Here is a 12,223-nt window from a genome sequence, read left to right on the forward strand (position 1 = left end):
ATGAGCTTTTGCTTATTAATTACTAATATAACGTTTACTCCATTGAACTATAAAAAAGTTCACGCACAAATCGATTTAAAAAAAAATATTTGTTGAAAAAATTTATAAAACCAAAAAAAAAAAAAATTCTCCCTGTTGCACGAATAAATAAACTTAGCCCCTGTTTTTGTAAAAAAATTATACTTCTCACACGAATTGTCAAATTGTGTAGATCGATTTACTCGATTTACTTTACTGTAGAGCTCTGATTTTTAAAAGAGGAGTTCTTAACCATATATTGAACGCGTCTACGAGAAATTAGGACTGTATGTCATCTGTGGGCTGAGCTATGGATGCCTAAATTATTATGAATATAGACGAACGAACAAAAATTAGTTACAAAAACAGGGGGTTAAACCTACTAATAACTTGAATAACGTTTATGTCAATCAAATATTAAAAAAGGGCATGCACAATACACTCTGAAAAAATTAGATTTTTTTGTTAAAAAATTAAATCTTTGACGCCATTTTTATGAATCTCGGAATTAAAGAAAATTTGGGAGAAACAAATGTTATGTCTCTTTGGTTATCTGATGTGGCTCTATAGCAGTGTTAACACCACTGGGCTCGCGAGCCGTGTCTGTGTGAACACACACAATCTCAATTGTGGTGAGTTTTAACGTTGCTCTCACCATCGATCATCTTCTGTGTTTTAGCAATGAATTAACGCACACGATGTTTATCTAGAGAGGGATAGATAACATCGTGTGCGTTAATTCATTGCTAAAACAAAGAAGATGATCGGTGGTGAGAGTAACGTTCAAACTCACCACAATTGCGATTGTGTGTGTTCACACAGACACGGCTCGCGAGCCAAGTGGTGATTAACACTGCTCTATAGTTTACTTTTCAATTATATATCTGCTTACAGTGACTTCGAAAAATTGCAGTTAATTGTGTTAAATTGAAATTTTAAATTTATTTTGTGCGTGAGATTTTTTCACCGAATCACCTTATAAATAACATTTTATGTAATCTTATATAGAAACGCATCACGTTATGATACGGGGATATCAGGTTGTAAAAAAGTCATTACCCTAGTGAGTATACCCTCTATCGCCTTAAGGCTGAGGGTGCTTTGTATTTTTCTGTTAGTTGAACTGTGTGTGTGGCCGATACCAAGTTTGGAGGTCTCTGAAAGAGAGAGTGTTATCTACTTATTGCTGGTTTAATACGAATACTATCGCAGGTGGGACATATGATATGTTTGATTCCGTTGCCAGCCTCTATTTCTAATCCTCATTTGACTTAAAAAATACACAAAATATTTCGTATAGTTTTCTTTTTTTTTTCAAATAGTATTATATTGTAAAATTAATTAACAAATGTGTTCAAATCACATATCACAGTTTAACATTGTCTCTGACTTAATGGTGGATAGTGTAGGCAGCTGGAGCAAAAGTTTTTACAACAGGAGCGGTATGGACAATGGGAGCGGAGTGGACAAATGTAGTGGGAGCAGAGTGAACATGTACAACGGGTTGAACAGTTTTGACGACTGGGACATGTTCAACTGTCTTCACAACTGGGACATCAACGGTCTTGACAACTGGAACATGTTCAACAGTCTTGACAATGGGAGCAGCATGCACGGTGGTCTTAACAACGGGAGTTACAATGGGTGAGACAACAGCTTTGTTGTGGACACGAGTGAAGCTTTGGTGAGAGGTAGCAGAAGGAACACTGTGGACCACAGCCCCTACTTTGGTCAGGACGGGTTCCTGGACAACATGATGGGTTTCGATGAGACCAGCATTGGCGGCAGCCAAGCAGAACAGGGCAATGATGGTAATCTGGAAGACCAAAAAGAAAACAATTCGTTATTATCGTCAATGGGATTTTTTAAAATATTTTCAAACCTACAGATTTGAACATTTTGTTAAAGTTTGGGAATTGATGTTGTTTTTTGTATAGTTCGCAAGAAACTGTTGTTGATTTCAACAACTTTAGAGGTTTTTATAGCCAACTACAAAATGATAATTACGAAGAGTAAAGACAAGATCAGCAGAATTATTCTCAATGTTTTTTATCGATATTGTTTTAAGAAAATCCCTTCATTACTGTTTTTTTTTTGGTATTACTCACGTTTGCAAACGTCATTTCAGTTATTTTTGTTGTTTCATCCAGCCATGTAGCTGACTTCTTGTTTCTGGCTGATGTTGGCCTTCATCTTTGGCCAAACATTAATCTCTGTTGTTTTGTTGTGTTGTTTTTTTTCTGAGGAGTCTCTGACTGGCCCCTGTCAGCTGGCGTCATCATCGCTGTCTCATAAAATCTCCTCAAAGCTGATAAAACGAGGAGATCATTGCGTCTGCGCACAGGCTTATGTTTTTTTGTTGTTGTTGCCGTTGTCTGTAGTGTATTAAGATAACAACATTTTAGTAGGTTTTTTATTATTGAAATTTGTTTATAATCAAATTGAAGTAAATGAAAAAAAATGGGTTTGGGTTAGTCTTTTTTTGGTAATTATATTTTACTTTAATTGATGAAGGTTGTGCTCGTTGCTATTTTACATTATAGCGGGTTTTAATGGGCTTTTTGGCTGATTTGCGTGTGTGTAAATAATTTGATACCTTACGCCTTGTAATTTGATTCTAATCAATAATTTGATTTTTTTGGTCAATGTAAGATTAAAATTTTTATTGAATCAATATAGGCCTATGGAGGAGTGGAGCGTCTTATGTTATTTTTTATACTAATTTTCCTAACGTTAGCCACGAAAAAAAATGAATCAAACTATTGCAGTAATAGAGATTCCATATAAACGCACTTCAATAAATTGACCTTTTATGAAAGAAAAATAATACATTCTGAGATGTTTGAAATGAAATAACAAAGTTCATAGAAGGTGTGTTAAATGCCGTTGAACCGAACCTGTTATGCCGATCACACCGATGAATGCAAACATATTTTGGTTATGGTGCCATCAATTCGACCCCAATATGGACTGAGTAGGCTGCATCTCTCGCATGTTAACTTTGCGTAAACCACTCATGTTTGCCTTGGCAACTGGCGATCTTCTGCTGCGCTGGGGGCGGGGTTGGTCTCCGAGTACGACATTTGCACTGTACCTTTGTACTGTCTGCACAACTGCATTAGTGTGAATGCTGTCTAGACCTATTCGTAGATTTAGGAGCTCTCGTATGTAAGTTTAGACCTCTTATGACAATTTCTGCTGACGTGCCTGAGTAGCGGAAGCCTGTCCACTAGATCGTGACAGTGATCATCACGACTGTAACACCCAAACAGGTACTAAATCTACAAGATCTTATTGTGATGATGCACTGGTAAAATATTTGGCTCTGCATGAAGATGGTCTACTGCTGTCATGAGAAGACACCCTTTTACAGTCCTCAGGGCAGCATTTGTGGCAGGTTTAAATATTCTTGCACTGCGTATCGCTATTTTGTGCATATCACACTGTCGCCAAACAGCTTACCAAAGATCAGCCAATTGCTTTGTAAGAGGGACAGCGACCTGAGAACCTTGTTCCTAATTCTGATATTTTCGCAAATAGCTGTGATTTTCGCGGAGGACTTAAACATGATATCGAACGTTATACCCAATAGTTTAGGGTAGTTTGAGGTCGGAATCAGGACATCATAAACCAGAATCTTCAAGGGGAGCACTAAATTTATATACATATACATATGTATATGTTTCCACAACATCCTTAAAGGGACAAGTGAGACTTCTCTGATATCAATGCCGATTCATATTGGCTCAATGATATGGGTCCTACTTTTTATCACCGAATCCAAACGGCTTGTCTTACGGTAGCACTTGTAGAGTAGATTTTCATGGCTGAAATACTCAGCAAATGTAAGGCAGCATCAATTACACTGAGACGATTTACCACCGTTGAAAATTTTGATGCTTTGGTCAGGGATTGAACCGCAGACTCTTTGAGTGCAAGGCGGACGTACTTACCACTGCACCACGGTGGCTCCAGTAAATGTAGCGACGGATATTATCATATTCCCCTGATGGAAGAACTACATTAAGTCAGCTATGTAGTTATTCACACATCTCATCGACGATAGGACCTAACGTCAAGATCGTACAGAGGGTGTGGAATTTCAGAAAGGTAGAGGTTAAACATTTCCGGGGATATTTCCCTGCGTGGAATTGTTCCTGAATTCCACAAACGGCTGGCGTCCACACTTCTAGTTGATAATCCAACATTTCAAATACGACTAGAGAGAAATCTTCTCTATGTCCTCAAACAGCTTGTCATGGTTAACTGTATCAATGGCCTTTGATAGATTAAGAGCCACCATGAACTGTTTTGGTTCAGTCTTTGACTTATATGTATGGACATGGCGCCTATTGCTATTGTGGAACTGTGAATTTTCCGGAATACGTGCTGATGTTGGACAACTGGTAACCTGCTTATCATCATAGGGAGAAGTTGTGCCTCTAGATCTTCGCTATTAACATCCTAGGCTGGCTTCAGTAGCGGGATCACTCTGACAGGCTTCTGGTACAACATGGTTGGGGATACTTTACAAATACTCAAATCCTGGTTCGTTTTATCGCTTAAGAATTACCTTTGAGATTTCGTGAGGGCCCAAAAGCTTTCGGTTATTTTGGGTTACGAATAACATTTGCAACATCGCTTATCCTAAATTGTGGTGCTACCTTCTCGACTGAAAGGGCTTTTACACACTGTAGCACTCTCCTCTTCGCCCTATCACTTTCGAGATGCTCTATACATTGCCGGTTAAAATTACACGAGCACCTCTTCGGATCTGCACTATTACGCCTTTGAAAGTCAAAGCCGTTCTATCATCCTTCTTTCCTGGATTTGAGTATGATTTAAGCGTTGTCCACAATCCAGTCACTTTTTCCGCTTATGCTTGCTCACAAGACTGTTGACTTCACATAATTTCCCTAACTGTTGGATCTTCAGAGTTCCTACTACGAATCTCATCACCCTCATTTGCCAGTGACGGGGCTAGCAGGTATGAAGCGATCAACTGCAGCTGTGATGATGTCCCGGAAAATTCTCTCAGCTACCCGACGGTCTGAAGGAAATGGACAGTTCTTTGAGCCAAGGAAAATGACGGGTTGCGAGGATACGTCATTTATCAGGAAGGGTTCCACAATGGTGATGTCTGGGGAGCTGTGACAATCTTATCTTATTGTCGTAGCAGCGTCTTCTTTCAACATCCAAAATGTGAATCTGTCAATATGCCAGCACTGTACCCCTTTGGTCATTGCCTAAGCGGGGATTCAAATGCTAATGAGGGTAGAGTGCTTTTTAGATTATGATTCTACAATGCTTTATTGGCGTTATTCACTCAAGCACACAGCTTAGCTGTATTAAGCACATAGATTTATTCTACTTACGTCACTTGTTTAATCTTTACTTTCACTGCGGTTTAAAGTCGCGGTCTAATTTACGACTCAACTCGACCAGCCGCCCCTCTTCCGTATTTATACTCGCCCGCTGATACATACACTGTTCTAGCCTCCTTAATCTGGGAGGTCCTTCAATTTAAACAACCAATGGGCCAGCAGTAATAAATAAGGGAGAGAAGGAGAACAGCAAAACCAATAACAGTGTAAATGAAGACTAAACGATAACAATTTCATGATTACAGTAAACCTCATACTCTAGTCGTTGTTGCAAAACCTGCACACATAAACTAAATGCTTACTAACAAGTAAAAAAATGTCAGTCGGCTTTGCCTCAGCCAATGTGAAGTGAAACTTTCACCTAAGGTCTTTAGGTGACCTGCATTTTTTGGCCCTTTTTGGATATTTGAACTTGCCGACAAAAATGTGGATTAGGAATTAACTGCACTAAGACAAAAATGTTGAAATCTTGTGGGGAGATACCCTTAGGGAGGGCCGATATGTGCCATTTTAGAAGTTAAACTTAATTTTGACAAAATATTAGGAGATCCAAAGTTTGGACCAAACTAGTTTCCCCATACAAGTGATATCGTCCTAGCATTTTAGTGACATTTTTTAAATATTGGGGAGAAGTACCGGAAGTTGTGGACCGGTATTGCCCCATGAAACTAAGTTTGGATATAATATGACGAAGACCAAATGTTGGGCCAAATCGGTTGAACAGTTCGAGAGTTTTCGTTCTCTCTGACCGCCACATATGGTGACATAGGGGGTTTTTTAACACCTTTCGGGATGTTTTCCCAAGAAATATAGACTCGCTCCTGAAAAAACGTTTACCGTCTAATGGAGGTAGCGAATGCAAATCGCTTCAACACAAATCAAAGTGATTCGAGAGCAGGTCTTAAAGTGAACTTATCCGAAATTTTGTGTGGGAGGTACCCGAAGGAGTGGGCAAATATAGTCAATATTCGAACGTGATCTATATCTGGTAGATATATTAGGATGTGCAAAGTATGGATTACATCGGTCACTCCCTTCAAAAGTTATCGTGCGGACAATTTTTCCGAACATTTTTGAACTTTTGTGGGGGAGGTACCTGAAGGAGTGGACCGATATGGCTTATCTTCGAATTTAAACTATGTTTGGACAAAATATTAGGAAGGCCAAATTTTGGACCGAATGTGCAGATCCATCCGTTCGAAAGATATCTTGCCCTCCAACCACTACACACGGTGTCATAGGGGATCTTTGCCACTTTTAGGTTATTTTCTCAGGATGTATGGACTAGCCCCTGATGAAACTTGCACCGCCGCATGGGGGCTGTGAATACAAGTTGTTGCAACAAAAATCAAAGCGATTCAAGAGCAAGTCCTAAACTGAACATTTACGAAATTTTGTGTGGGAGGTACCCGAAGGCGTGATCCGATTGAGTCCATATTGGAACCTCATCTAAGTTTGGTAGAAATATCACGATGTGTAAAGTATGGACCAAGTCGGTAATTCCCTTCAAGAGGTACCGGAAGGCGCGGACGTATATAATACATCTTCGAACTTAAACTAAGTTTGGACAAAATATTGGGATAGCCAACTTTTGGACCAAATCGGTTCATCCGTTCGAGAGTTATCGTGCGCACCAGCTAGCCAGACAGACGGATGGACATTGCTAAATCGACTCCAAATTGTCTGAAACACATTTCGTACTCTTTCAAATGCAATTTGTCTGCCTGGCTGGCTGGAGCGCCCGATAACTCTAGAAGGGATGAACCGATTCGGTTAAAATTTTGTCTTTCGTAATATTTTACCCAAACTTAGTTTGGTTGGTCCATACTTTGCCCATCGTGAAATGTGTACAATATTTATATTAGGTTTTAATATGGACTCAATCGGTTCACTCCATCGGGTACCTCCCACACAAAATTTCGGAAAAGTTCAGTTTCGGGCCATCTCTCGAATCGCTTTGATTTTTGTTTTAGCAACTTGTATTCACTGCCCTCCATACGACGGTACAAGTTTCATCAGGGGCAAGTCCATACTGCCTGAGAAAATAGCCTGAAAGTTTCAAAAAACCCCTATGACACCGTGTGAGGTGGTTGGAGCGCAAGATAACTCTCAAACGGATCTGCCGATTCGGTCCAAAATTTGTCCTTAGTAATATTTTGCCCAAACATACTTCAAGTTTGAAGGTAAACCATATAGGTCCACTCCTTCAGGTACCTCCCCCAAAAATTTCAAAAATGTTCGGAAAAATTGTTCGTACGGTAGCTCTTGAAGGGAGTGGCCGAATTGGTCTATACTTTACACTTCCTAATATACCTACAAGATATAGATCCGGCTCTAATATGGACTATATTTGTCCACTCCATCCGGTACCTCCCACACAAAATTTCGGATAAGTTCACTTTAAGACCTGGTATCGAATCACTTTGATTTTTGTTGAAGCAACTTGCATTCTCTGCCCCAATTACGATGGTAAACGTTTTTTTAGGGGCAAGTCCATACTTCTTGAGCAAACAGCCCGAAGAGTGTAAAAACCCCCTATGGCACCATATGCTGTGGCTGAGATCCACTTCCATAACGGTCAATGTCGATCCATTCCTTTTAGTATCTCCCCCGCAAAACTTTTGATCTTTAATCCTAATCAACATTTTTGTCGGTTCACACGCCCAACATTTTTAAACCCCCTAAATACATATGTATTTTGCGAAAAAATTGTTTCAATATACACAGGCAAACCGACTGATACTTTTTTACTTGTTTTTTAATTAATTTCTCGTTAGAAATCGAGCTTCATGATCAATAATGCATCTGAAAAAGGAAAGCCGACGACTCGAACCCACACACCCACCACTATGTGACATGACATGTTTCGCCTTTTGGTAATGAAGGCTCCTCAGATATATCGGATGTTGGACGGCTTCGCTATCATCTAACTTTTACTCTTTCAAATGCAATTTGTTTTTTTACAACTCTGAATGTTTTGTTCAGTAATTGTATGGCTTTCATGACAAACGCTTCTTAGCGTAGTCTTTGAAAGTTATGAGTTTGGCTCTGAACACTAACACGCCGTAAAAACACTTTTTTCCTTGCGTTTTTCAAGGACGTGGGTTCAAACCCCAGCCTGTCTCAGCTGATTTTATTTATTTGAGATTAAAAATATGTTTTGATAGCAAATGATGACATCACCTTCTTTCTTGCACATTGAACAAATGTTTTTCTCCTGGTGTCTAAAAAAATGCAGAGACAAATTAATATATTATTATCATAGGCTGAGCACGGTGCTCCTGAACCAACTTCAAATGGAAAGTGCTTACACCTGAGAAGCTTCTGCGGATTCTGAAACTACAATGTTCATAGATGAGGAAAATCAAAAGTAAAAAAAAACAGTCGGTGCATTGTCCCAATTTGAACTTCTATATCTCAAAAATAGTAAAGCCAAGGAAAAAGTCATAAACGTCAATCTTGTAGAGAAATTTCACAGCTACAACATTTTCTGAAATCCCATTTAGGTGCGACTTGCGGTTTCCCAGTAAAAAACCCCTAAAAATGTGATCTTTGATTGCCATTTATTTATTTTTCTCATCTACGCACATTGTAGTTTTAGAATCCGCAAAATCTTCCCAGACGTAAGCACCTTCCATTTAAAGTTGGTTCCGGCGCACCGTGAGGTATATCTGATACTGATCAAAGTTTGATTCTACATACTGTTGTCAAGACAATAAGTTAGTTGGTTGATCTGCTAGTAGGGTAATTTATAAGTACGGCTACCAAAAAGTACTGACAGCTAGATTGGCTCACGGAAACGAACCTCTTGACAGTACACGTAGCAGAATGATGGTTGGAAATCTATTCCTACTTCGGCATTTGAGACAAACGTTCTGTTCAAGGCGAACAAAGTAAGTAAATGTGTATTATGTTGGATATAACAGAACAGGACAAAGGTTCAATAAATCTGCAATTTCTCTAAAACAATTTTCAAACAAAATCAATTTAGTATAACAATAAAAAGACAATTTTATTTAAAACATAAAATTCAATCACAAAACCAATAATTCACTACTTAGTGATGGACAACATGGGCGGCATGAACAACAGGGACAGAGTGGAGAACGGGAGCAACTACAGCGGCATTAGAGTGGATTTGGACATGAGATTGATGGGAAACAGCATTACCAACAACGGGGACAACTGGAGCAACAGTCTTAACAACTGGGACTGCAGGGACAACAGTCTTAACAACTGGAGCAGCAACTACAGTTTTTACTACAGGAACGACAGGTTCAACGGTCTTTACCACGGGAACAACTGGGGCAGCATGAACTGTAGTCTTAACGACAGGAGTAACGACTGGAGCTACAACAGCTTTGTTATGGACACGAGTGAAACTTTGATGTGAGGTAGCGGAAGGAACACTGTGCACCACGGCACCAACTTTAGTCAAGACGGGTTCTTGGACCACGGTGTGATGTTCGGTAACCAAACCAGGAGCAGCCAAGGCTACAGTAACACAAGCAAAGAAAGCCACCTAAAAATCCGAGAAAAGCATTAAATAGCAAAGGCGTACATTGCACAAATTAAGTAAGGCCAGAACTTACGAATTTGAACATGTTGTTACTTTTGTGTTTTGTTATTGTGCTTATGTCAAGTTTGCAAAAGATCAAACGAAACTGATAACTTCTAGTCGTTGTCAACAATGTTTTATACTCCTGCGATGCTTCAATTCAATTTTCATGAGGGACAGCAAACCACACTGAACTTGAACCGTTTTTCGATTGATTTCTATGCTCTCATTTAATATTTTATCTCAGACGTAGTGAATGTCAATTAGAATCATAAACGAAGCATGATAATAATTAAATCTCATGAGGTTATACCAAACTGGATTTGTTTGGTCAACAAAATACCAACAGCACAAAATGGATACGTGCCTATTTCTTGTTTTTGTATGTGTTGGTTTTAACTTACTCTGCATTGGGTTTGATTTAATTGGTTATTTTGTTTAAAGTTGTTTCATTACCATGCCCATTAAAAAAGGGCCAACAATTTCATTTAGGGTTAATTAAGAAATAATTAGTTCAAATTAATTTCAAGCTTGAATTTGGTTGAGTGCATATCTAGATATGTACACTTCGGAATGTTGAATGATTTGTTGATTTATTTGATAATTAACAAAAAAGGTTTTTGTTTTGTATATTAGTGAGTCAGAAAATACACAATCTGGGGATTCCGTCTGCCAAATGCAATCAATTAATGACGTTTAAATAAACACTGCCTATAATAACAATTTTAGTAGAGGCAAATAATAAATGTGTTTTTAACAAAGACTCGTTTAATTCGATGGTTACTAGAATTATTGGAAGTTAACTAACTAAAAACAATCACACAACCTATAACATCTGAACAACAATCGTGGATTTTTAAGAATATTTTTTCATAGCCCATCTGACCAATAGTTGTAATAATATTTTTTCATGGCCCATCTGACCAATTATCGTGGGTTTTTAATAATATTTTTTTCATAGCCCATTTGACCAAAAATTATGGATTTTTAAGAATATGGATTTTAAGAATATGTTTTTCATGGTTCATCTGACCAACACTCGGGGTTTTGAAGAATATTTTTTTCATGGCTCATATGACCAAAAATCGTGGATTTTTAAGAATATTTTTCCATGGCCCATCTGACCAATAATCGTGGATTTTTAATAATATTTTTTTCATTGCTCATCTGACCAATAATCGTGGAGTTTTAATAATATTTTTTTCATGGCCCATCTGACCAATAATCGTGGATTTTTAATAAAATTTTTTCATGGCCCATCTGACCAATAATCGTGGATTTTTATAATCTTTTTTTCATGGCCCATCTGACCAATAATCTTGGATTTTTAAAAATATTTTTTTCATGGCCCATCTCAACAATAATCGTGGATTTTTAATAATATTTTTTCCATGGCCCATCTGACCATTAATCGTGGATTTTCAATAATATTTTTTTCATGGCCCATCTGACCAATAATCGTGGATTTTTAATAATATTTTTGTCATGGCCCATCTGACCAATAATCGTGGATTTTTAATAATATTTTTGTCATGGCCCATCTGACCAATAATCGTGGATTTTTAATAATATTTTTGTCATGGCCCATCTGACCAATAATCGTGGATTTTTAATAATATTTTTGTCATGGCCCATCTGACCAATAATCGTGGATTTTTAATAATATTTTTGTCATGGCCCATCTGACCAATAATCGTGGATTTTTAATAATATTTTTGTCATGGCCCATCTGACCAATAATCGTGGATTTTTAATAATATTATTGTCATGGCCCATCTAACCAATAATCGTGGATTTTTAATAATATTATTGTCATGGCCCATCTAACCAATAATCGTGGATTTTTAATAATATTATTGTCATGGCCCATCTGACCAATAATCGTGGATTTTTAATAATATTTTTGTCATGGCCCATCTGACCAATAATCGTGGATTTTTAATAATATTTTTGTCATGGCCCATCTGACCAATAATCGTGGATTTTTAATAATATTTTTGTCATGGCCCATCTGACCAATAATCGTGGATTTTTAATAATATTTTTGTCATGGCCCATCTGACCAATAATCGTGGATTTTTAATAATATTTTTGTCATGGCCCATCTGACCAATAATCGTGGATTTTTAATAATATTTTTGTCATGGCCCATCTGACCAATAATCGTGGATTTTTAATAATATTTTTGTCATGGCCCATCTGACCAATAATCGTGGATTTTTAATAATATTTTTGTCATGGCCCATCTGACCAATAATCGTGG

General features: G+C 37.9%; 1 protein-coding gene across 1 annotated transcript; it reads right to left on the minus strand.

The window, feature by feature from the left end:
• Positions 1 to 1,408: 1,408 nt before the first annotated feature.
• LOC141402888 (uncharacterized) lies at positions 1,409 to 10,065 on the minus strand. Its single transcript, XM_073985014.1, has 4 exons — positions 9,995 to 10,065; positions 9,475 to 9,924; positions 1,905 to 1,985; positions 1,409 to 1,834 (listed from the first exon to the last, which is right to left on the minus strand). The coding sequence occupies exons 1-4, from the start codon at positions 10,004 to 10,006 to the stop codon at positions 1,409 to 1,411; spliced, it is 969 nt and encodes a 322-aa protein (XP_073841115.1). The 5' UTR covers positions 10,007 to 10,065.
• Positions 10,066 to 12,223: the final 2,158 nt, after the last annotated feature.

The sequence above is a fragment of the Musca autumnalis genome, unplaced genomic scaffold, assembly GCF_047663935.1.
Source record: "Musca autumnalis isolate F117 unplaced genomic scaffold, ASM4766393v1 scaffold_4, whole genome shotgun sequence".
NCBI lineage: Eukaryota > Metazoa > Arthropoda > Insecta > Diptera > Muscidae > Musca > Musca autumnalis.

What these genes read in the sequence shown, in the direction of transcription:
- LOC141402888 (XM_073985014.1), bottom strand. An exon ending in CTGTTGTTCATGCCGCCCAT is followed by an intron (nt 1,986 to 9,474) that starts GTTGTCCATCAC and finishes AAACCTCTAAAG; the next exon opens with TTGTTGAAATCAACAACAGT. An exon ending in TTAACAAAATGTTCAAATCT is followed by an intron (nt 1,835 to 1,904) that starts GTAGGTTTGAAA and finishes TTGGTCTTCCAG; the next exon opens with ATTACCATCATTGCCCTGTT.